The 26,574-nt window shown below is 42.2% G+C and overlaps 1 protein-coding gene across 9 annotated transcripts in view; it reads left to right on the top strand.

The window, feature by feature from the left end:
• Positions 1-26,574, top strand: part of PKHD1 (PKHD1 ciliary IPT domain containing fibrocystin/polyductin) — a 256,540-nt gene that overhangs the window by 87,992 nt on the left and 141,974 nt on the right. For all 9 annotated transcript variants that reach the window (XR_005264657.1, XR_011808607.1, XR_005264658.2 and 6 more), the window contains 4 exons: positions 7,003-7,215; positions 22,572-22,779; positions 23,758-23,915; positions 25,501-25,695. Coding sequence is in view for 6 of the 9 variants with exons in the window: in XM_038177367.2 (XP_038033295.1) it covers positions 7,003-7,215; positions 22,572-22,779; positions 23,758-23,915; positions 25,501-25,695 (774 nt within the window). In the remaining 3 variants the exon portion in view is untranslated. The remainder of the gene's footprint in view (positions 1-7,002; positions 7,216-22,571; positions 22,780-23,757; positions 23,916-25,500; positions 25,696-26,574) is intronic.

Genomic DNA, 26,574 nt, shown 5'->3' with positions numbered 1-26,574 from the left:
AGGCGACAGGTCCGTGAAATAATCGATTATTATTGAAGGCTCATAAACTCTGTATTCCTCTTCCTGTACACAGGAGGGTCTTTGTTTTACTGTTTTTTTTCCTGCGACGAGGCCCCACCAGCCTCACCCTGGGAGCCAGAGAATGAGCAAGAAGTGGGCTGCCAGCACACTGCAGCCTTGTTGTGCAGGATCAGTCGTTGCAGCAAAGATACTCCAGCTCCAGCAGTTGCCTCCTGCTGTTTGCCGCTCAGGGATGCTTGCCAGGACTGGAACGTGTGAGCTTAAGCCTGTCTCGTGGGAGATTCTGTGGCTTCATCATGTGAAACACCCGACTGAGGAAACTGGGAAGAGCAGGCTGAAGGCTGTGGGAATGTTAGTTATACACGGCGGTGGTGTGCCCACAGCACAACCAGAACAGATCTTCCTCATGCAGGGAGCCTCACAGTGATGGGTGGAGATGGTTGTTCAACCAGCAGGTCCTCTTCCATGGACAACGGGCTTTCTGTTAGCTGTAGGGGCAGGACTCAGTAGTGACATCTAAGACAATTTTTCCACTGGTACCCTCCCAACACTGATGCAGAATTTAGGTTGGATATTAGGAAAAACTTCTTTACCGAAAGAGTTGTTAGGCATTGGAATGGGCTGCCCAGGGAAGTGGTTGAGTCACCATCCCTGGAGGTCTTTAAAAGATGTTTAGATGTAGAGCTTAGGGATATGGTTTAGTAGAGGACTTGTTAGTGTTAGGTCAGAGGATGGACTCGATGATCTTGGAGGTCTCTTCCGACCTAGATGATTCTGTGAATTAAATCTGGTGACAGTCACTTTTATCCTAGCTCCACAATGAGCTATTCATTAGAAAAAAATACGCTGTTTCTTAGGGTGGTCTTACAGTGACTGCAAATGTTGAAGTGTTGCCTCTAAAGATGATGATAGAAAAACAACCTCCAACCAAAAGGTGCTCGTTGGAACGGGGACTTTGCTTCTCTCTGACTTCAGGAAATCTCTAGAGCACTCTAAACCACAGCCTAAATAATAATGAGAAAATCAACATCTCCTTTATGCATTGTGAAAATGTGTATATTAGAAGGATTTTTTTTTTTTTTAATGAAGTTTTTGAGAAAGGTTATAAGGCTCCTATGTCTGAAAGCATGAATCCATCTCTGTGACACAGAAACAAGGATAAACTTTCCACACTAATCATCAAAAAACATTTCTCCTTGGATAGATTTTTTTTTTTTTTTTCCCACAAGTACACTGCACAGACTTTTTTTCAAGGGTAAATATTCTGGGTACCTGGGCTGTGGGTTTGACCCAACACAGTATTCCGTGGGCTGCATGACCAAGAAAAGGGGCAATACATTAGTTGTTCATTTCCTATCATTTTGAGTGTGCCCTCTGCCATTTACCAAGGAATTCAGAAGAGAAATCTTCACCAAACAATTGACATGCTGGTGTAGCAGTCATTCACAGGGCAGATTACAACTCTTACCTTATTATAATTTTATTTTTTAATATATGTATATTTTTTTCCCCATTATTTGGTCTGTCTGATCCTCCCCTCTGGGGCTGCCTACAGACTTTTTTTTTTTTTTTTTTTTTCCTTCTGGGTAAAGATAGATAAAGAAAGATTTCTTTTTTCTGGACGGAGAGGTGGAGGCTAATTGCTGGGTTAATTCAGAAGAATGGTGCTTCTGATGTTCTCACAAAGTATCAAATAGCCCCACCACTTTTCTCCCCCCCTCTCCCTCGCTCCACCTAAAGAGACCCATTGAATTTGCACATTACTGTACAGAAGTGATTATGGGTTTAATTGTATTTATTTTGCTTGGTGGGGAGGCCATCATAACAGTAGTTGATTGATTTTTATAAAATCACCCTCAAGGTCATATGTAGGACTTTGCTTTCCTGCGCAGCCATAACAAACAATTTGAGGGTCACAGCCAAAGGCTCAGTTGAGCAATATTCTTGCTTTCTGCTTTCAGAGAAGGGGTCAAGTGCAATAAAAGAAGGAAGCATAACTTTTATTTTCTTTTTAAAAAAGGGGATGACAATCTTGTAAAGCAGCAGCTGTATATTTATTCTGACCCAATGAAAAGCATAGAAATACAGAGAGCTGAGGGTTAGAGGGACCATATATAATTTTTTGACACAAGTATTTATAAGTTTGTCTACAGTTTATTTTACACTTAGACTTGTTTAATGACAAAACGAATCCCTGTTAATGGTTTCCTTTCCTTTCCTTTCCTTTCCTTTCCTTTCCTTTCCTTTCCTTTCCTTTCCTTTCCTTTCCTTTCCTTTCCTTTCCTTTCCTTTCCTTTCCTTTCCTTTCCTTTCCTTTCCTTTCCTTTCCTTTCCTTTCCTTTCCTTTCCTTTCCTTTCCTTTCCTCTTCCTTTCCTCTTCCTTTCCTCTTCCTTTTTTTCTTTCCCTTCCCCCTGTTGCTTATTTAATCTTCAGCAGCTGAATATATATATATAATTATAATATATATATATTATATAATATATATATATATTTTTCCCCAAAGAACAAGAGTCTTTTGGCTTTATTCTGGACAGAATTCAGAAGCTTTGCAAATAGCTTGGTTACAACTGCATTAAGTTGTGACCATTAGTTGTAGCTGATCAATCAAGCTGATACTTGGTTCCTATCATTATACTGGGGTCTGACTGCTGCTACTAAGGGAAAGACAAAGCATCTCATGCAGCAAATGTCTTTTGGTGGTCATGATCTCACAAACCACTGCACTATTGCCAGGTATGCTTAGGGTTGTCACTGCACCTAGAGACAGAGAAACCCAAGAGCCAGGCAACAGCCTTCACCTTGAGGTCCAATTCTTACTGACCCAGCAGAACTGAATCTTCACCCAGAAAGGGAAAAATTGTTCAGAACAACTGACATGTAGTTAGACTAATAGTAAGGAACAGGGGACTGTAAAAAGAGGAAGGGAAACAAAAAGGAGATAGAGGACATGAGGAGGCAGACTGTGATTTTTAGGCTCTATATGAGGATGGACAATTCTTGATATGCCAAAGCCACCTTGTACACAAAGGTGCTCAGCAGACCTTGTGGAGGCAGGGAAGAAGCAGGTAAATCCCAGGCCCTTATGGGAAATGAGCATCTTCCCACAGCTGCCTTGAGATGCACTGAAATGGATAAAATCAGAAAAGGACTTGGGGGTTTTACAGGCAAAGATGTACTCCCATCCCTGCCATCCCACAGAGGAGGGGTAGAAACGTTTGTGGGAGGATTTTAGTATTTCTAAGCTATTTTATAGAAAGCTTGAAAATTTTGGATGGGCAATATGTGGCTGAAGCTTAGGAAAAGATTTGGGAAGGTTGTTTGCAGCAGAAGTATGATTTTGCAATGAGAAGATGGGACAGCTCTGGCTACCAGCCTTCCTGGTTTAGTAGTGCAGCACAGCAGCAATTAGAATACTCATTAAAAATCGTATGAAGAGAAGTGGAAACAGAAATGACTATATTTCAGTGGGAATAGAGCATAGGAAGTCAATAAAGACCTTGGGGAAGATGTCTTTTTTATGTTAGGAATAAAATAAATCGCAGTGATTTATAGCTCCATTTCTAGATTGCAGTGATAAAATTATTAACACTGCAGCTATAAGGCAAATGTATTTAATAAATATTTCTGTTCTCAGTGTGGGAAGGAACAGGATGGTGAATTATATTACAAGAGGAAGATGGACCATCAGTCCATTTATTACCGAAGAAAATGTTAAATAGTGTCTTTCAGGAATACGCATTCTTAAATCAACAGGTCCAGTTTCATTCGAGAGCTTTAAAACTGCTAGTATAAGCATTCCATGGTCCACAAATATTAATTTCAGAGTGCGTGGGAAATTCCAGAAGGCTGTAGAAGTTCTGATCTTGTGTCAGGACGCATATAGGTAAAGGAAAAGTTATTGGCTGCTTAGTCTGATATCAAGTATAGGTCAAAGCATAAAACTAGATGAAGCTATATGTTATGGCTGATTGAATCCGTAAATTACTAACTACAAAAAACAGTAAATGAAAGGATAGAAATTTTATGAAAAATAGGTCATAAAGAAAAAAGACAACAAATTTTAGTTCATTTTCTAAGAAAACTGTTTGATTAAGTTAATTCTGTAAAATGTGGTAGTGTGATGACTAACTGAGGATTATCTGGCAAAATCACATGCCAGACATGAAATACACTAGCAAAAAGTAAAGCGTTGGTTTGAAATCATTTTCATGTCTACTTGGATACCACTGCACATCAGTCGTGGTCGGGAAGTAAAGAGATCTATCACTGATCACATTTGTGAATGCCATTCAAACCAAATGCAGATTTACATTGTTGAATAGACAGCCAGGCAGGAGGAACAAAAGCTGTAGTTACAAAGTAAGGGACTTTGTCAGAGAAAGCTGCAGTCATGGAAAGCTTCAGGAGTCCATGTGGCCAAGGAAGCCCAAATAACCTCTCAGTGTAATGAAGAAGCAAAAAGAGGTAGTTTAGTTTTTATGTGAGAAGCAAGATGTAGAGTATGGGAATAAGGCAGATTTGCCTCTATATAGGCAGCTCCAACAAGAATAGTAAAGAAGCAGAAGGATCAGGAGGTCTGGGTTCCTCATTTCAGAATGAACATCAGGTTGTGGTAGAGGATGTTGATGACTCCTTGCAGGAAGAGTCGTAAAAAACATATTACAAACAAGGCTGAATGAGTGCCGCGATTTGGTTTAATTGCCATTTACCTTCAAAAAATTTTGCAGAAAATGCTGTTTTGCAAACCTCTCTGCCGTGCAACGCAGGAGGGCACAAAGACAACCACTGTCTGAAAGCTCATCCTTGACAAGTTGTGATTGGAAATAAAGCAGAAATTGTGAACAGTAACGGAGATTAGCTGTTGGAAAAAATGATCATAGAAAATGGTAGAATGATGTCCCCAAGTCACTTAATTGATTATCTGCCTTTCTGGAGGGTATACAGCAGTCAAACACAGACGACTCGACTTCCTCCAGTTTTTCAATAGCAAGATGTGCACAAACCATCAGGCGATAGGATCTAATGGTCCCTTCAGTCTGCAAATGAATACCATTTCAAATATTATCCCTATTTCAGCATAGCACATTTCTGTATTAGCAACATTTCACTTTTCTAGAAGTCTCAGACGTATCTCAGAATAAGTCAGAAATCTTCTGTCATTTTGAGTGAAACGAGCTGAAATTCATGCTGGTTTATCAGTGTGTATTCTGTATAATTTGTAAAAACACAACATAACTGGTTCTAGCAAAGCAAGCTTAACAGAAATACATTTGTATATAGAAAGTATGTCTAGGGAAAGAGGCAGCTTATACATAGGGGAGCTGGTATTTGTGGGAGCAATCCCATGGTTCCCAGTGCTTATAAGCAAAAAAATGTGAGGTTTATCTCTTCTGTCTACTAAGCATATTCTATATTAACTTATCTGGAACCTACTGAAATCTGCAAAGAAAATATTTAATGGGGTAGTTCTTATTCAAATACGAGCTTTGTCACGAGACTAAGAAATTAGGTTCAACAATTAAAGCTCATCAGTGCAAGAATAAATAAGGAGGTCAGGATAAGCAGCATATGCTCATCAGGAGTGTACGCAATGGGGTGGGAAAGGCAGACAAGTGCTCTGCAGCTCTTGTATCATTGCAAGCAAGAGGACCCCATCAAAGTGGAGGTAATGATCAAAGGATTTTAAAATCTGATTTCTGTATTACAACTTGTACCCTCCTGCACCCTCTCAATACTGAAATTAAAGCAGAGGTCTGATGTCCCTAATCCTTCAAGGATTGATAGTGTCTTGTGGAGGAGGAAAGCCAACAGTTTGGTAGTTATAAAGGTCACCATTAAAACCTGCTAATGGTGGGAGGCTTGGAGACCCTTTCTAAGGAGCTCTGAGGCTGCCAGGTGAGCTCCTGGAAAGCATGGCTTGACCTAGGAAGACATATCCCAGAAGCAGAATGATTAGATGTCTGGGAGTCCGCTCTGTGCAAGCACACTGTAAAAGTAGTGACAGTGTCCTTCTTCGAGAGAAAATATGAAAGGATGCCAAAGATTAAGCCACCCTGAGATAGAGTGGGGTTGTCAGCTCACACAAGGCAAGAACAAAAGAGGCATTTGACAGAACTGGAAAGAGACTTGAGTTGAAACCAAGGGATGGAAATGCCTTTTCATGAACTATTTAACTTAGACCACAGAATTCATTGACTCAAGAAGTTATTGAGACTGAGTATTAAAAAGATTTGAAGGATCAGATCTATATTACTGACAAAACCTATCCAGTTATACTAATAGATGGTAGAAGGAAAATGTTGGCAAGGAGATGAAACCTTATGCTTTGGGGCGAAGCTAACCTCTAATTAGCGATTAAAATGAGGCTTTCATGGGATGGGGAGATCTTGCAGCCAGCTAACAGGGAGAAGTTTCTTAGACTGTGTTTGGGAGCATCTGGTTTTGAACAGCAGCTGGAAGAATATGCAGGATTAAATCAACCACTGAACTACACAACTTGCCAATTCTTGTGTTCCAAAGCTGTTTTCCACTCCCCTGTCCCTGTCACAAGCAGTTTGTAATCTGAAAAGGAACATACAAATTAAGTAATAGTATTTCTTTTTAACAGTTAGACAGTGAGTAGGTTAGGACTGGGACTTTCTGAACATTGCTACCTTGGAGTGGAGTTGGAGAGACTTAGATGTCTGCCCAGGCTGAATGGTCTTGCTCAAGTCTAGAAATAAAGCCTGTGGCAGAAGTGAAAAATGGACTGAGTTAATGAGATCTTTATTACAAAAAGGAGTATGTAAAGAGCAGATAAGTCCACAGGGAGAAGTACAGGGCAAAGTTGGATTTCTGCAGAAAGCAATATTGTTTTACCCTTAATCTCATAACATTATTGCAAAGCCATCGTTTCGCCCATCTCTTACAGCTCCTTTGACTATGAGATAATGTCTGGTTTTGAGGTCAGTGGTTGCATTTTACTCTTCTGTTGTCTTCAGGTGGCAAGCTCCTATTCACTGGTCCAGGACCTGTAGAACTGCATGCTCATTCCATTCTGATATCTGATGGAGGAGAGCTCCAGGTGGGATCCTCTGAGGCCCCTTTCCATCACAAAGCACACATCTATCTCTATGGAAGCCTCCATTCTCCACCAATATTTCCATATGGGGCCAAGTTCCTGGCAGTGAGGAATGGGACCCTTTCCATCCACGGTGAGTACATTTTTCCATCCCTTTAAAAGCAAATTGAATTAAAATCGAATAAAAAAAAAAAAAAAAAAAAGGAAAAAATAAAGCATGTGCTTGGAGAAAAAAAAAGTTTTGGCTATGAACTTGGATATCTTATTACACTGAAGTATATGTTGAAATCAGTCTTTGGGGCCAGAAATTCATTGATTTTAATTCATTTTGAAACTTCTGTTCCTGCAGTATCTTAGGCACTAAAGCCCAGTGCTGTACCTCTGTAAGAGCACCCATACTGGGAGCAGAGTCATTTCGAAAATCTCGACCCTAAGAAGAAACCAGATGGCATCAAGTAGTTATGAAACCTTGGCACTCATTTAGGTGCATAGAAGTCTGGATTTGTGCATTTCTATCCCCAAATGAAAGTCTCCATCCCTTGGGAACCAGGCATTCATTCTCTGCTCTGCTATTGGAATGGGGCATCCTTTCTCCTCCTCTCCATTACAACTACGATGTTTCCTCCTCAGAGAAGGTGTGGATCTTGGGGTAGCCAAGAGTGGGTGGTCTGCCAGGCAAGTTCCATGGTGAAGCCAATGCCAAGCGTGCTGCAGTTTGCAGCCTGTGCCAGCTGGAGTGGGGATGCTACTTGTCTTCACAGCAGCAGCAAAGCACTCATGGCAGTGTGTTTTCCCCTTCTTCTGTAGCCTCCAGCCGTCTGTCTCTAGTGTTAGGAGCACAGCTGGCATCTCCGATGTCCTATCGGTCTGCACACTCACACCGGCTCTGCACAGGTTGTTGTCACAAATGACAAGCCCAGGGCTATGCAGAAAAAGTGTGGCAGTGCCAAGAATTTCAGTTCGACATAACCACTCTGCTCTAACGACTGGGCTTTCCTCTGAAAGGAAGCCCCACAGAGCCCAAATTATACATTCCTATCAAGTGGGACAGGGGATCTAAAGGACAGAAATTGGCATGGGTTTGTGGAGGAATACAGGTTTCATGTTATGGGGTAGAAGAATTATTGTGGTATAACCCAGCCCATTAACCACCCAGCCTTTCACTCACCCCACAACAAAGCGGGATGAGGGAGAGAATTGGGAAAAGGTAGAACACATGAGCTGAAATAAGAACAGTTGAATGGGACAGAAAAGGAAGGGAAAATAATAATAATAACATCCAAAACAAGTGATACACAAGGCTATTGCTCACCGTCTGCCGACTGATGCCCAGCCAGTCCCTGAGCAGTGGCCCCCAACCCGCAGCCAACTCCAGTTTTATTGTCCCACAGGAAGCCAACATGGCATGGGACATCCTTTTGGCCAGTCTGTACCAACTGTCCTGCCTGTGTCCCATTCAAGCTCCTTGGACCCCCAGCCTCCTCGCTGGCAGGGCAGCAGGAGAAGCTGCAAAGGCCTTGTCTTAGCACAAACACTGCTTAAACATCAGGGTGTTATCAGCATTATTTTCCTCCTAAATCCAAAGCACAGCATCATACCAGCCGCTATGAAGATAATTAACTCTATCTCAGCTGAAACAAGGACAAGAATTTAGATACAGAGATTTTTTGAAGGGCTGTAAAATGTTGATATTAAATGCTAAATTCTTGTTAGAGTACTTTGGACGTGGAATTCGGGTCCCAGCTCAGCATGTGTTAGAATATTGGTGAAATGCACACACGTCAAGCTCTTAACTAATGTGCTGTTTTTAAAGGCAGTGTGCATCTTAGGACAATAAATAAATAAATAAATGTCGGAATGCCTCATCTCCCTCACTTCTCTTCTTGCATGTCAACTTTCAGATTGGTAGGCATCCGTGTCCTCCAGCAGGGCTTGAACTTACCCTCTCCTGGCCTACAGGCAGAAATGTTGCCATCTGAGCGTTACTGACACGTTTGGCTCTCAGTCAAAAATAATGCAAGACACCAAGGGGGACGATCTGAGCACATAGGGAGCAAGCCGTGCTGCTGTGCCGTGATCCTGTCAGTTCACTGGAGCCGAGCAAGGTCAGGCGAGGTCGGTGGTTGGAGGGCAGTCCGCGAGCAGATGCTTTTCTGAGTCAGGAGGGAGGAGTGGAAGCTGGAGAAGATGCCCCTTGCAGTAGCAAAGGAGGGGGGCTTCATTACACCTGGACTTGTGCTGACAGCCACGTCGTGAGCTCTTGACCACTTTGTCGAGACACAGCGAGGCTGAAATATTTAGTGCTTGCAGATGGCTTTAATAATTTCAGTAACTTGTTTTTAGCAGAAGGGAGTGTTTCTATCCCATTTCCTAGAGGGGCTCTGTGAAGAAGTGCTATTAGATCATCTAGGCTGAATTGACTGTCCTTTACTGGCCATTGAGTTTCACAGAGTTATCCCAGCTTTGAGTTCAGTAACTCACATTAGATTAAAGCATGCCTTCCAGAAAGGCTTGGTCTTTGTCTGAGAACATCAAGGGAAACAGAAGCCAGCATTTTCTGTGGAAGCTTGTTCCAGGGGATTAATTTGGTTAATCATCCATGTTTTTATTTTATGTTTTTAAGGGACATATTAAGATATCTGATTTGAATTTGCCTGATAAACGCTTTTGCTGCATCTCTTTCTGTGTCTTCTCCTTGTAGCTTAAAGAATCCTTCTTGGTTTGACCTCTGTAGGGAAGTCAGAATTTTGTCCTTACATTGTCAGAGCACTGCAAAAGCCTTGACTTCCTCATGCTGTTTTGTTTTCTAGCAATGTGGGGAAAAGAAAACAACACTCCTTGGAGGTTGTGCCTCTTGTTTCCCTTCTGAGCCTACCTCATGACTAGCTTGTTGACTCTGTCTTCACACACAACCCATGAAATTACACAAGCAGGGCAGAAATACTTTCCACAGGGTTACCCTAACGGTATGATTGAGGGAAGCACATCCAGGTGTCCACTCTCAAAAGGATTTGTTGCTAGTATATGTTTTATTCAGTGCCATAATTCTCAGCAATTCTTTCCTGTGGAAACTGAGGGAGAGGTCTGTGTTGGCAGCCCAAGGCCTGAACCTGGTAAGCTCAACCTTTCATCAGAACCACCCGACTCAGTTACAACCCTGCTTGTCTGCCACAAGTACCCACTGTACAGAGGCATGCAGAGGACAGCAAAGTCTGTGAGAACAGCATGAGTAGGGCTTGGGCCTTATTACAGAATGGTTGAGGTGGCAGGGACCCCTGGGTGCCCTGTCCCCACTGCCCCAGCAGGGTGCCCAGCCCCACGGCCCTGGGCTCGGGGTGCTCTCCCAGGAGCAGCCCCCGGCCCCTCTCGGGGCAGCCTGTGCCAGGGCTCCGGCACCCCTGGGCCCAGCAGTGCTGCCTGAGGGGCAGGGGGAGCCGCCGGGGCTCCAGGCTGGGCCCGGGGCCTCTGGGCCTGGCCCTGGGCAGCGCTGAGCAGAGCCCGGCTCCGGCCTCTCCGCACCTCCCTGCGGGTACTGACGGCCATGGGGGAGCTCCCCCGGAGCCTCGTCTGCTCCAGGCCCAGCAGCCCCAGCTCTCGCAGCCATCCCTAATAGGAGAAATCCTCCAGTTCTTCACTGGACTCTCTGCAGTATGTCCATGTCTCCCTTGTACTGGGGAGCCCAGAACTGGTGTTTAGTAAGCACTCCAGGTGTAGCCTCACCGGCACTGAACAGAGGGGCAGGATCCCCTCCCTCAACCTGCAGGCAGTACTTTGCCTAACACAGCCCCCTTTTTTTGCCCAAGGGCCCATCACTGTCTCACACTCACCTCAGTGCCCTTCAGGCTCCCCAGGTCCGTTTCTGCAGAGCTGCTTTCCAGCTGGGTGCCCCCAGCCTGTCCTGATGCTGGGCCTGTTCCTCCCCAGGCCAGGACTTTGGGCTTCTCCTTGTTGAGCTGCAGGTCTGTGTCAGCCCACCTCTCCTGCCTGTCCAGGTCCCTTTGCACAGCAACATTTCCAGTCATGTTTTGTACCCCGATGTATCCAGAAGTGAGAAAAGACATAGCCATGAAGCCACTTTTAAGCTTGGCACGCCATACACTCCCAGTGCATGGCTGCAATTAAGATTGATTCAAACCATGTAATCTGCAATTTAGCATTGAAGCAGTAGCAGCGCTGTAGAAAATAAGGCCAAAAGAAGTGCATTCTTTTGCTAGCTTCATATTGCTTAACATCAAACAGAAATATGTTGTTCTGGCTCCAATTTAGCACCAGTCTGGCCTGTGGTATAGAACAAATTGCTGAGCATGTCAGCCTCTTTCATATCAAATACATATATGAAAGAGGCTGACATGCTCAGCAATATATGTGATGTATATACATCTACACGTATATGTATGTTATCGCAGATCAAAATCATTAAATAAGCAGGCTTTCAAATTCGGAGCTGTCTTGGGTGAAGACAGGAGTGAGTGCATTTTTAATTCCTTTTCTCCTTCAGACGAGGAGGTTTGGGGGATGCTTTGCAGCTATGGTTGACTTCAGATTGTTTAGTAAGCGCTGTCAGCTCCTCACTTTGATATGTTAATATGACTAAGGGTTTCCCACAGTTCCCTCGCGAGCAGCGGTCCTTTGCTCCGGTGGTTGTAGCAGGCTGGGAAATTTCACTGTTGCCTTTGGCTTTAGCCAACTCCCCTGCCAGTCAGAGCGTGCCACCCATAAACTGCCTGTCAATCACACGTCAGTTTTACAGGGGGGTTCAGTCAGCCGGGGCAACTCCACTTTTTGACAATGTAATTATGGCCCTCGCATCTGCAGTAGGGGCCTGAGCGGGGCTGGGAGACTTTTATTGATTGTTCAGAAGGGAAATTTATCACTGTCTCCAGCTCTGTTCGCACTTTATTCCCCAAGAAACTCTCCTGACAAACTTCAGGAGCGAGGGTTAGCATGGTGGCATTGGCTGTTCTTGTGCCTTTGTCCTTTCCAGTGAAATTGGGTTGGAGGCACTGGCAGATGCTGAGCAGTGGGCAGGGACAATATGTGGATACTGCGTACCTGGAGGTGCTGCATCAGTGGCTCAGGACACCCAACCTTTATAATACCCTGATTTTGTGGGCACAACACTCTTATGGATGGAAAAATGTTAAAGGCCTTTCCCGTTCTGCTCTATATTTTAGCAGTCCTGTGTCCATGAAGTCATTATTCTGTTGTGTCTTGTTGAAGCAAACTGTGCCTCATCTCAAACAAAGAGCAGCACTTTTGCTGTATTTTTACCTGAAACCTTGTTGGTACCAACACTGTGATGATCTGAGACATGAACATATGAGCCTGATACCTGCATTTTGACTAGTAATGCCTGCCTGTCCAACTAGATGGACGATGCTATGATTTGGATTTAATAATGTGCTACATACACTTTGTCCAAAGCCTGAAAGCTGAGGGGTAAAGAATAATGATGCCCAGAGACCTTTTCATTTAATACCATGCCTGTTTCTAATCAACATAATTACAACAGGGGTGTCAGTGATCATTTCAGTCCCCTAATGTCACAGATAGTCCTGCTTCAAAGATCACCCCTGCACGTGAAATATTTGCAAGTGGATGCTGATGGTGGAAGATGACAGTAGGCAATTCTGCACTTCTTAAATTCCAGACTTCCTTGAAACCAAAGAAATCTTAAACATTTTCAGGGTTAACTTGGGCAAAAAGTGTTTTTATCAGTTGAACCCATTATTCATTTTAATCACATTTAATCAATAATAAACCACAAAATATTTGTGAGCTGTGTGCTGTGCTGTACAGAGCTTGTGCATTCCTCAAGAGAGCAGCCATTTAATCAAATGCTTCTTGCTTTTCCTCCATTAAGCAGTGTTATGTATCTGTGCTAAGTTTGAGATTAAGAGATCATAGACAATATGAGAGAATTTGTTCTGCTTTACTCACATTTGAGAAAGAAAACTTCCCAGAGGGAAAAAAAATCTTAGCGGAGGGATTCAAGATAGGGTGCAGAGATCTTCTAGAGATAAGACATACTTTTTTACCTTACTGAAACATTTGTATATTGAATACCCATTATTTCCTACTAACTGAAATCACTGATTTGCACAGCATAAATTCAAATCCCCTTTCCCTCTCTGGGGTCACTTCCACGGGTTAGTTTTCTTTACATGTTAGTTGTTTTGTATGGTTGCAGGAGGCTTTTTGCCTTCTGCAATAGCATTTTTCCTTTCAAGACCTTGACTTGAACATGATGCATTAAAGCAGATGGCTCCTGAACAGAAGGCTAAGCTGCCTTGGATCCCCTTGTGTTCACTGGGGGTAAGAGACTGCACTTAGGCACTTCCCATGGAGTAACTAATGTACAATGACTTGTGCCTTCACTTTCTTATTCACAAATATAAGATGACCATTAGATTTGAAAGACCTAGCAGATGGGGAGAAAAAAAAACAAAAAACAAAAAACAAAACAGATCGTGTAAAGCTGAGCTCAGGGAGAGATGCTGTGTCTTTCATAGCTTGCCCTTCTTTCTAGCAGAAACACATTGATCATCTTTGATTTAAACTTAAACCACTCACTCCATATTTTGGTGCTAATCTTAATGAGGGAAACAATTGATGGGATGTAAAGGGCATGGGGAGATGGTCAATGACTGAGTGTAGCTAATATGTAGCTTGTGTTTCTTTGCAGAGAGGGAAGGTCTGTAGGTTACTACAAACACAAAGTCTGTATGATCAAATAGTTGTCTTTTAAATCTTTGAATATAACATTGAAACATGCCCTGCAACTCTGGCTCCAACTTCAACCAGGAGACTGGGTGGAGGGAGAGAAGCTAACAACAAAAATTTGAATTCCTACCAAAGACAGGAGAAAGCCTGCAAACATTGGCAGGCTGAGAAACTTGGTCCCAGATCTGAGTTTTCACTGTGCTGCAGGCTGAGCAAGGCAGAGTCCTCCTTTTGGGTTCATCTTTGCTTTTCCTGCTTGTCTCATTCCCTTCCATCATGTGTCAGGGGTGTAGCAAAGTGATTTTAGCATTGAAGCAATCATGCCACCCCGCGTAACCGCTCCTGCTGGCAAAAGATTAACTGGCAATAATGCAAAATGTTAACAGCTGCGTGCAGCTCTCTAGGAGAATATGCAGTAGTTGGCTGCCACATTGGAAGCGTTTTGTTCCTGGTGTCAGTTTAAAGAGGATTTCCTTCATGGCACCTTTGGATGTGAGCTGTTTCCATAGAGTTTCTGTGGACCTGTTTGATCACATAGCCCTTCCTGGTCTCAGTAAGATGCTCCTTGCTTTCTTGAGGGTGCTCTTCAATAATATTTAGGTGGAACTGTCTTAAGGTGAAAATTGTAGTTTCATGAACAGGAAAAACATCAGCAGGACTAGGTCATTTTTCAAGGATATTTCCTACTGAAGAAAATCAAAATGATTTACTTTGTACTCTCTTTCAGATGATGTCAGATTTTTCTTCCCATTGGGAAAATGCAAAAGTGTTTAATTGTAGTATTTTGCTTTCATTTGTACTTTCACAGTATCATTTTTAATGCTATATCTGATTCATATCAACATTTCCACATTAGTGAAAGGTAGTGTTTTTACAGAGTAAAAATCAAAACCCTAAAACACTGAAGTGATATTAATACAAAGAGCAAAAACAGTCTAATGATTCCAAAAGTAGAATTTCTGCAGAAGCTTTCTTCTGTGGAAGACATTGAAGGTTTGGGTGATGTGAAATCACATTTTCTGGCTAGCTGCAGAAACAACTTATTCTGGATATAATATCACTCCTATTTAACATGGGTGGAGGAAGAAGCCACAGAGGTGCTGAAGCTGTGTCTTGCGTCTGGCCTTGGATGAATGGGCCACCAAGTATGTTAAAAGTGAATGGTTAAAGACTGAGCTATGATGCACCTCTGTGCATCCTCATTGCTTTGACAGAAAATATCTGCTAGGTGCTGTGCCATGTCCTTGTGTTCCATGGGCAGCTTCAGCCCAGAGCTGCACCTGAATCTCCTGCCCTGGTGGTATGCAGCATCAGAGCCTCACCATGAAAGTGTCACACAATGGCTTTGGGCACAGGGACCTACTCAGGTCCACGTTAGACATCTCTGTAGGTCCAAATTTCCTGTCCCAGTCTTCCCACTGATTGCGTAAAGCTCATGTCTTATACTGGGCTTGGTTCCACGCGGTGGGGACATCAGATGAGCTATGTTTTGAGCTCATGCTCAAATCCCATCTAAAACACCCTTGTGCAGCACTTAAAAACTGATTAATGTCTGGGTGTCCTAAGGGTTAAAGAGCAGTTTCAAACAAGCAAGAACCTGCTATTTTACCTCAGGGCACAAAGAGAAGCTTTCTGCACTGGTTGTGGCAGGGAAGGTGCAGGAAAGGTGTCTGCATCTCCCCAAGAGCTGCCCACACACTGCAATTTGTCCTGCAGGACTCTATGGGGGTGGAAAGAGGTCTCCCACCTTCAGAACACAGGTGATCCCTGTTGTTTGAAGCTGCCTAGCGTGAACACACACACAAAATACAACAGACTACTCTTGCTGCAAAACCAGCTCGAAATGTTATGCATATGCTTAGGGAGTATACCTTGGACTGGAATTAGGGGAGGGCAAAAGTAAGGTGATGACATTCAAATGGAGAGTGTGTGCCAGAGAACTCGTCTGAGGGTTCATGGTTCAGGTGGATGTTTTAAAGTAAATAAGAAACTGGAGGGAAGCAGCTCTTATTCTTCATTTTCTGATTTTCTTCACTTTATGGTCAATGACTGGACTAACCACTGCTAGAGATCATGCAAGTGGCACATTTTAAAAGAAAATGCTTTAACTTCTAGCTAGCCCTGAGGAGGTTGACAGTTGGACTTGAAGACAGGTCCCTTCCAACTGAACTACTGTTCTGTTCTGTTCTGTTCTACTCTATTCTATTCTATTCCATTCCATTCCATTCCATTCCATTCCATTCTATTCTATACTACCAAATCCAAGTTCATGTCATGACACAATTTCTCCTTGTCCTTAACTTAAGGATCCAGAGCTCTGAGGTCTGTTAGACCACAGGGGGCTGTAGAAACACAGACCAGGAAGGCTTTCTGGAAAACATATCCTATTACTTTTAACTTAAGGTAGTTTTTACATTGCTTTTATTTATTTATTTACTTTATTAACTGTGAACCAGCAGCATCAGAAAGTCTCTGTCCTGGATCTTAAAATATTTTTTAAAAATCTCTCTCTCCTTTTTTTTTTTTTTTTTTAAGCAGCCATTTCCAATGGCTGTGTTGCCATTTATCACTTTGACATTTGGAAATTTTTGGAATGGACAAGCTAAATTTGAATGGGCAGTTCAATCTGGATAAAGAAAAGTTAATAATAAGGGAATATGACAGCGGAGAGGAAGCTGGATTCCTTAGGCCATCTGACACCTGAAATGCTGCAGTAAATTGTGTTGCTTTTTATTACCAGAGACTATATTGTGTTTTTGTTTTGTTTTGTTTTGTTTTCTGTTTTTGCCTTTTCTATTCTTTATTTTTATCATCACTGTAATACATTGGATTACATTTTTGACTCTGTCTCTTGCAACATTCCTTTGTTTTGGGGAAATGTAAACTGCTTGTTTCTTTTTGCTTTGTTCATGGGAATTGAAAGATCTTATTCTCATTTACACTAAAGATTTACAATGTAGCTGCAACAGATTGACAGATTATCTGCAGAATAACTTGTAGAGTAACGGTAAGTAGATTGTGTGTCTGAGCCCTGCAGTTCTTATAAATTCCTTTTGTGGTATAAAGAGATCTCATTACCTCAACTTTAAAGCTCCAGGAAACCGTCAAAAGGTGTAAAGAGCTTTATAGTCTGTCAACACTGCAAACCAAGTCTATGTTCATAACCTGAGTTAATTAATTTATGGTAAATAGGAGTGGAGAGATGTAGCAGGATTCTGGCCCTGTGTACTCAGAGGAGAAGGGTTCAAAGCTTGCAGTCCCATGCAATGCATCTAGAAGAGGATGATTGTTTGAATCATTTAAACAGCTTCTGGGAGAAAGACCAATGGTCCTGTGGCAGGCTTAGGGATGGAGTCCGTATTTAAAGTCATTTCAAGAGTCTGCTTTCTACCAACGCTGCTGTTTGTAATCCAGACTCTCCAGCTCTGCCTGATTCTGGTTGTTCCTCACACTGGTTGCTGTGAGGATTGGACAGGAGGTTCCCTGGTTATCTTATGCTAGGTGACAGCACCTTTTCCAAAAAATCTTGGACTGTAGACAGACTTTCTTGTAACCCTAGAGATAACTATGCTCAGACATACCTTGCTGTGTTTGTGAAGGTTTGATGGGATTTTGAGACATTTCTGTACAGCCCAAATTCTCATCTCTGTTTGAAGCTCTTAGAAGTAAGAAAAATCAGTTAGTGATGTCATATGGCATCCTACATGGATTTATAAAATGTTTTATGGAGTGACTGTAAGAAATTAAACTGATAGCATTTTTCTTTTTCTATACTCGACACAGAAAAGACAGCATCATTATACACAACAGATTTACCTTGTTCTTATTCTTAATCATGATACTGAGCCTATACTTGACTGCATGTCCACATTATGCTTGACAGGAAGCATAAACCGGAGTCCTGGAGCCACGATGTTCTTTATGCTACAAATTGTGATTAATGTTGACTTTGGAATTTGTTTTCAAGTCACTCTTGTTTTTGGGTTGCCATTTGATAACTTGGTTCTTCTCAGTATTTAAGTGTGTTTCCGTCAAGTCACTTGGTAAAATGTTCATTTCCTCCTTTGCCTGCAATAGCATTTTGTTTCTAAAGGGTCTGTCCTGTCCCCTTAGCATGAAGGCTGTCCCGCTTTAGATCTCAAGATGTGTTTTCTTCCAATCTGAGCTCGGTTAATTATTAAAAATGAGTTCAATAATTAAGGAGTGATACAGATTCATCTATTTTTCAGCACTTTTGAGTGTTTCTGCTTGCAATGCTTTTGGGGGGAAGAAATTACTTAAATATGCCGTGACTGTTGGTCTTTTAAACCTTCCACCCTGAAACAAGTCATTTATTTACCTGTTGCACAACCCAGTTCCAGTCACTGAATGTCATTTTCTTTACCTGCAGTTTTTTTTTTCTTGAAGTCAAGTTTATTTTCAAAGGAAAACAAGACAGAAGGTTCTGAGGTTCTGGGCCTCCAAACAGTGACCCTGCAAGCTGAATTCGGTGAAAGTGGTTTTCATTCTGGGGATCCTCTTTTAGCTGTTCATGATCTTTGTAGAGAGAGTCTATTGGAAGGAGAAAAGCTGCTGAAGACCTCTGGGAATCAAGGGTTGACTCCAGGATGGGGATCATGCCCTCCTGAGATGTTCGGCAGCACATTTCTCCTGCCTGTGTAGAAGATGGATGCAGAACCACCTCCAAACAGTGGTGAACCCTACCCAGTCAGCCCACCTCTTGTAGGTGAACAGGAGCCTGGCAACTTCTTCAAGAAGCAGGAGCAATTTGATTTGGCTGTCTGCTGTGACTGGTGACTGCTGTGTGATTTCCAGATCCCTGTGGATTTAGGCAGCTATGGAAGGTTTGGAGATCCAGACATAAAGGGGACAATCCTGCTCCCACCAGAGATGAATTAGAAAAGCTCCTGAGTGAAACAGAACAAGATGCTGTCTGACCTGAGGAGTTTCTTTAGTCACTATTCAGACTTAAATAGATTCCTAAATTCCCCGATGCATTTAAAGAGTGTACATTGGTACTTGCTGAGACCCAGCATAGGACCTGCATCAGACCTATTTATGTCTTTCTGGAACAGCAGCTAGAGGATAATCAGACATCCAAACTGCCATTAAAAAAAAAAATAAATACAAACATATATATTTTTTCCTAATAAAATCTACTATAAGTGTTGAAAATTGGAAGTAAGAAATCTTACACATAAAGACAAAAATACCTCATCCCAGCAAAACAGCTGGGAAAAAGGTAAAACTGGAATGGGAGACAGAGAAGGAGGCTGAGAGCTCAATAAGAGGTAAATGTAAATTAAAAAGGGGGGGGGGGGGGGTCAGGAGGAGACGTTTTAATACCTTTAATACTCTTCTTTTAGAAAAGGAATACTTGGAAATATTTTCCATAACAAATTTTGTTTCTGAACCTGGAAGTGGAAAAAAGCCTGAATCAGGCCTGTTCCAATACAGCTTATTTTGAATGCGAAACGGTGATTTGCACCTCTTAATGATAAGAGTTGTTGCCCAGCAGTGTTTTTGTAATGATTGCTGTAGTATGTATGTGACAGATGTACACAATGGGAGGCAGTTGTGTGCCTGGACACAGATGCACACAAACACACACACTAGCGCATGCACATGAATTGGTATTACGAGCAAAATGTCCAGCACTGGAGAAAAACTCTATGCTGCTCAACATGCAGATGGCTGCTGTCAGTCGTTCGTTTTTATGGGAGTCCTAAAAATTCATGAGGTTCACTCAATGAAAGAAGGTAAATGAATAATGATGATGAGATTGCTGCTAGTAAAAGAATGCATGTAGGCAGATATCAAGGGGATTTTTTTTTTTTTTTGAGTCAGCTGTGGTTGTTGAAGAGGGAGACTTACAAGGTGCCAGTCTTTGTGCGGAGGGGACAAAATGTCCTACCTATTGGTTCTTAGCAAGTTGCATTCCCTTTGTACTGGCATAAAGTTGCAGGGTGCTGATGGAAAGGGGTTCCTCCAACAGTGTGCAGCTCTCCTTGAATTAATGACTGCTCTACTGCCCTCTCTTGCTTCCCCTCCAGGAATTGTTAGGACTTTCTGAGAAGGATGGGATGTCCACCTCTGTGTTCTCTCTGGTATTCCTTTCTGTCTTAGATGATGATTGCATATAAGCATGGTTTTATTATTAAAAATATACTAAATACTTGATATTTCAGTATTATTGATTTGTAGGCCTCTTCTAAGGAAAGTCTTCATTTAATACATGAACAGTGCTTACCATACCAGGATGTTCAATGGGGGGAAGATGAGATGAAGCTGTCAGTACTTGCCTCAAGACAACCAGAAAGGGTCATCAAGAAGGCTCCCTCACTACTTCAAATGTCCTATCTCTTCCCTTTGCACCAGTATCCTCCCACTCTTTGTATCACATCAGCTCTGAACTGGAAGGAGATGAGCACCTTGAAAGGCTGATTCATTCCTACTACTTCTGACACCCACACTGGAGTGGGCTGAATGCATTTCTGGAGCAGTCTGTGTCTCTGTGTGCTCCCATAAACGTTCCCTGTATTGATTCCTCTCTTCTTGGTGCAAACACTGAGCCAGCTGAAACTCAGCAAATGATTCTTCTGCTTGCAACATTGCCTATAACCTTGCCTACACAATAAGTAATTCTAGCCCAAAGTTTCATATGCCAAAAATCACAATCTGCATCTTGGGATGCTTCAGGGAATGCACCACCCTTCTCTAAAAAGGAAACCTGGATGTACAGATAGGGAAGGTCTACGGCTGGAGTGTATTATATGTCCTACTGGATTGTAGCTTCTGTTTTAGTTTAATTTGAAGGAAAACCATTTCATGCATTCCAGACAATTCTATGATATGAACTAAAGCACATTAGGTGAGGGATGTCTCAAGGATTTGCTAAGCTCTAAGTGAAGAAATTTCACTTCTGCTTTAAGAAAAAGAAAAGTTAATCAACCAGAGGTATCTCAGCTGGGTTTAGATGTTCATCATCTCATCTACACGCAGAGCAGGTGTTCAAAAGTGCTTCAGGATGACAGAGTATCAAGACTCGATTCTTTCTTCTCTCATTCTGCTGTGAATTCATTGACTTGGGGGTGCTACTCCTTATCTCCACCTTCATTAAGGAAAGAAGAATTGGGACACTAGAGTATAAGCAACCAGAAAGTGAAACAGGAAATAGAGAGAGAAGCTTGCTTAAAATAATTTGAAAATGATTTATTGGACGCAACCTCTACCCTCAGTGATTTCTGGTGTTATTACTTTTCTACAGTACAACTGAGGAGGACAGTAACTTGCTGTGGGCTAAAGGTAAATTATGATCTATTGCAAAGGAGGGAAGGAAAAATATACTAAAAGAAGGTGTGTGAGGCACATGCTCCCTCCCCTGATGGTGTTCAGTGTGTCGGATCTTTCTGGAACAATCTGTTCCAAAGCCTGTTAGGCAAAAGGGGATGTCAAGAGTTAAAGCAAGCTTCATGAAGCAAAGAAGGGAGAGTGAAATGTCATGAAGTTTGCTGGGGCTGGGCCTCATTGCACGCAGCCTTGGTAGTATGTCCAACAAGCAGGAGGGTATTTGGGAATATGCATTTGTAACCTTGCAAATGCCTTGCAGTGGTGGCTGATGTAGGGGGATCTTCTTTACCCTGCTGTCATCCCAACAGATGTATTCACATGTATTGTGAATACATGAAAATCATGTATTCACACTGGTTGCTTTGTATTTAAAAAGGCATGAAGTCCAACAGTTTTTGTGCTAGGTATTATCATTCCCTTCTTTGGAACCTCCAGATTTTGTTCTTCCTTACCCAGATGCAACTGAGGCAGACACCTTGAGAAACACCACCCATGGAGGAGGCTTTTTCCATGAAAGTCTTTGTGTTTTCAGCTCTGGAAACAGGCTGAGATACACTTCTAGGCATCTGCAGAATCCTGTTTCCACCATTGCATGATTTCATGCTGACCCAATCACATGTCCAGTCTCTACCATACAAATCAAGCAGTAAAAAAGGACAATCAACTTTTTTTTTTTTTTTTTGGTCAACTCTTTGAAAAGAAGCTGGTTGAATGCTAGACATTTTAGTCTTGTGTTTGATTTTGTATCTAATTGGTTTAATTGCATGACCTGGTAAGTCACTTAAGCTAAGATCTCAAAGAATGACCCCTTGGTTTGGAGGCAGTGTGAAAGTGACCTGGTGTTACTAAAGTTTTTAAAAGTAGTGATGTTTGTCTGTCCCTGTGTCATTAAAAAGTTACTAATAGAAGTGTATATTTTTCTGAATGCAAGTTTCTTGTAGGCCTAGATTCATTACGTCTCATTTTGGATATTTGATTGGGGAATATGATAATTAAAAGTACTTTTTGTACTCAGTGAAGGATAATGGTCCCTGCAGAGAGTGTTTTTCTCTGTTGGTTATAAAGGATGCTTAGGAAGAAGGTGTTTCTCACACAGGGAAGTCATTCTGGGGGAATGAAACCAAACCTCAGCCCCCACTACCTTTTGAACAAACTCCTTTCTAGAATATTTTTCAGCTGTTTGGGAACAATGAAGACAGAAGAAATGAAATGAAGATGTTAAGTGCAACTTCTGATCCAAACAGATGTGCACAAATCACCTTTTGTAGGATCAATCCCTTCTTTCCTACACATTATCGAAGAGAAATGAATGACTATAAGATGATCGAAATGAGGCAGTGTTTTCTGTTTGTTTTCTGCTATTTTTTGGTGTCTGTTGACTTTTTTTAACTTTTTTTTTTTTTTTTTTCCCTTCAGGCTGGATGCCCAAAGTAGCTTTCACACAGTTGAAATCATCAGTTCTTGCTAACGACACGCGATTAGTACTCCAGGAACATGTTGACTGGCATCCTGGTGATGAAATCATTGTAGGAAGGACGGGCCTTGGAGATGTACAGCAGCAAGAAGAAATGGCCATTATTGAATCTGTAAACAACACTGTGATCTACCTCAGATCACCCCTCAGGTATCCTTTCCAGGGCCCAGGGGATTTCTATAGCAGAGAGCGAAAACAGGAGAAAATTTGGTCGAGATGAGGATTTGCAGTTTCCTGTGGGATATAATAGCTATATAAATCCTTTTAAAAAAGGTGGTCAGAGATATTTTGGTTTCTCTCTCCCCCTAAAGCTAGAGGGTGTTCAATCCTGAATGCCTCTGACTGTGTTTAAATCCTGTATTATAACCATGAACTCAGAAACCTTTGAAGCAGAAAAAAGTGATGGCCAGTCAAGGCCTTAGTGTGGGGTTGACTAAGAATTTTTCCTGTAAAGTTATTTTCTTGAGTAAGTGCATTTTTTCACAAAAGTGTCTGATTCTGTTAAAAATAATTAAAAAAAAAAAAAAGAAAGAAAAAAGCCTTCTCTCTTTACTGAATTGTTTAAGTTAATTAACAAAACATTCAAAGTGAATTACTTCAGTATGGAAATACTGCTTTGGGTTTCCACTGAACATTAGCTTGGCTGTTTTTGCTCTCTTTGTTCTCTGTGCATGGAGACTTTAGCCAAACTATACTTCTTACATCATAACCAGTGCTGAGGCATCTTCTCTGGGAGGCAGCCTAACTCTGATACTCGTGAAAGCCAATAGTAGAATTTCTTGATAGAAATATGTGGGGCTTGATGAAGAAAATACTTTTGTTTGTCGCCACAGTACGTTTTGGGAAGATGAAGGAAATTCAAATACTGAAATATTTTGGTGTAAACGTACATAATCTAAGGAGAATTTGTGAACATGATAGACAAGATGAAAATAACATCAGCAAAGGAAAAATATATGTAGTCCATATACATAGATGCATTAGATAAGCCACTGTCAATTGTGAGAAGATGACTGATACCAGCTCTGAATTTGGATGGCTGGGTTCATACTTTAGCTTACGGTAAACATCATTCCTGCTCTCCATCAGCTGCAGATGCTTTTGTGCCTTCTTTATGTCTTTCTCTAGGTACTCCCACAACGTTGGAGAGGAAAGGGTGAATGGGCAGAGCCTGCCTTTGACTGCTGTGGTGGCACTGATTAGCAGAAGGGTTGTTGTTCAAGGGAATGTCACAAGGGAGAGGAGGGCCCACCTCAGAGAGTGTGCAAAAGCAGGTGTTGCAAGAGGTGAGGAGGTCTTTTGTAACATACTGTAACATGTAGCATACTGGGGAGTAAAACTGCTTTGTTAAAACCAGACCGTGGTATCACTGTGTATTAGAAATATTTCTTAATAGGGTAACTTTGAGATGTACCAGTGCCAGGAAATCAATTTTATCTTTCCAAACATTATTTGACATTGAAGTATGACGTCTTGGGAGCTGAAGTGCATTTCATTGTAATATCTCAGATGTAATATTTTCACATTGTTTTTTCAAGCCACCTTGGGAAAGACCCCTTAGTTTTGCCTGAGCCTAAGGGTGTAGAAAAGAAAGTATCTTCTGAACACATATTTCAGTGTACATAATATATTAAATTTTTAATTGTGTTTACTATTTAGTCACTTTAAGAAGAAGGAAAAACAAAGCAGCCTGATGCTTGTTGTACTCATTGGTATAAAATATTAAGATGTAGTTTAGTGCTTAGGGATACCAAAAAGCAAAACCAGGTGATGATTTCTTGTAGCATTTAGTAGCAGTGGTGAAACAATTGGTATCTCAATTCTCCTTTGGTTTTACATTTGTGAAACACAATGAAGTTTGACGAATGGCTTCCTGATTTACACCAGCAGGTGAGGAAATGGAGTCAGACACAGTGATTATAATTTAAGGAGAGTTAGGTTATCTGGCAACCCAGGTATAAGTCTTCCTTTAAAAATAAAATGCCTTGGGCATTTAGACTGTGACACAAGACTTCATTTGATATCCAGCAGCCAACTGCTTATATTACTCATGGATTTATGGTCCATTTTGTGTGGAACTCATAAATATAGTCTCTGAAATGTGCTAACTGTTTGAGCTGTTTGAGGTTTTTATTTGCATTAATGTATAGGAGGATTTCTCAGTGGAGTCACCAGAAGATGAGGAGGCAGTGATTTTATTTTTATTTTTTAGTGGTTAATTTACTTTCTTTAAAAGAAAAAATGAGTATTACTGACTGTAAGCAGACCCAAGTTATATATTTAAGTCTGAATCCCCTTGTACCAAAATGTCCTAAGCACAGACCTGTGAAAGGACACATTTGATGAATGTTGATTCATTCCCAGCCCTATGGTTTCCTCTCCTTGCCTTCAGACTGTGGGAAGTAATGTTTCCTCACCCATCTGCAGGGACAGTCAGGAGAGAGAGAGTTTTAAAGAAATTTCAAAATGTTCTCATTTCAGCTTAGTTCAGTATAGCCGTGCCCAATCCTCTTTTCAAGAACCTCACCCAAGGTAAATCAATGTCAAATACATCATCCCTGTGCATAGGCCTATTTAAAATTGAACACAAGGACCTTTCCAAAGCATATAACTGCCACAGCTTCCTGCTGGTTTTAATAAAAAAAAAAAAATATCTAAAAAGTCCACACTCTAAGGGAAGAAATTGTGAAAGTACTCAGGAGGAGTATCAAATCTGCTCGCCTGTGGCAGATTGTCTTAGGGCATGTGTTTAAGGTTGCTGCTGGAGACAGGAGTTCACTGAGTTGGTGTGGTGGGTCTCATGATGTGGCTTGAAGGCCATGGTCACCACAGAGATGTCATGCTGATACCTCCTACTGCCTTGTATTCCAGGTGACTCCAGCTGTCTGTACAAGCGAAGTGAGAGGCAGCTGGGGTCCCGGGACCTGGGGGCCATTGTCATTGTGGAAGCTTTCCAGGAAGAGGCAAGTCGGCTGCAGGTGGAGGGGGTCCAATTCCGCCACATGGGCCAAACGTTTGGGTGGCACCACAGCGCCCTGACAGTTGCTGGCGATGCACAGATGGCAGGTGAGACAGCTGCTCTGGAGACGGGCCCAAATGAGCTCACATTATCTACCTTTTCCTGCCCAAAGATGGGTCTGCACGGCATGACCCAAAACCAGATCCTATGTCTGAGAGAGTTGTTGAAATGCTTCTTGAACTCTGCCAGGCTTGGTGCTGTGACCACGTCCCTGGGGAGCCTGTCCCAGTACCCGACCACCTCTGGGTGCAGAACCTTTCCCTCACCCCCAGCCCGACCCTGCCCTGTCCCAGCTCCATGCCGTCCCCTCAGGTTCTGTCGCTGTCCCCAGAGAGCAGAGCTCAGTACCTGCCCCTCTGCTCCCCTCGTGAGGGAGCTGCAGGCTGCCATGAGGACTCCCCTCCATCTCCTTTTCTCTAGTCAGTGTGCCACTTCCAACTCTGGAATTGAAAGCCCTAATATACCATAATGAAGCGCAAAGCTGTCTCAGGGATGTTCAGTAAGCCAAAATGTAATTATATGACCTGAAAGTTAAGGAACGTACTTAGTTGTTTTGACTGGTTCTTGGGTGAGCACAAAATTCATCTCTGTGGAAGTGGCAATGAGGTCTCTAAAGAGTGGTGGTGATGGGAGCAAGTTAGGTCAGCTCAAATGTTTTAAGGGTTCTAGATTGGACTCTCCCCTTCAGTTAACCCACAACTTTGCCTTTCCTATGCCGGATTCATCGCTGTGTGAGGATCTAGGCTTCCTGGTGGCCAAAAGCAGCCCTGGAGATGATCCTGGAGTACAGTGGGCAGGTCACCATGCCTGGCTAGACAAGTTGTACAAGATACCTGATCTGTACTCACTGTCCTTCTGAGATGTTCCTCATTTCCTTCAGGCCCAACTCAGCCAATTCAATCACCCAGTTTCCTGAGCTCATAACA

The sequence above is a fragment of the Anas platyrhynchos genome, chromosome 3 (assembly GCF_047663525.1).
Source record: "Anas platyrhynchos isolate ZD024472 breed Pekin duck chromosome 3, IASCAAS_PekinDuck_T2T, whole genome shotgun sequence".
Lineage (NCBI taxonomy): Eukaryota > Metazoa > Chordata > Aves > Anseriformes > Anatidae > Anas > Anas platyrhynchos.
Note: the sequence above shows the minus strand (reverse complement) of the source record. Positions and strands in the feature narration are given on the sequence as shown.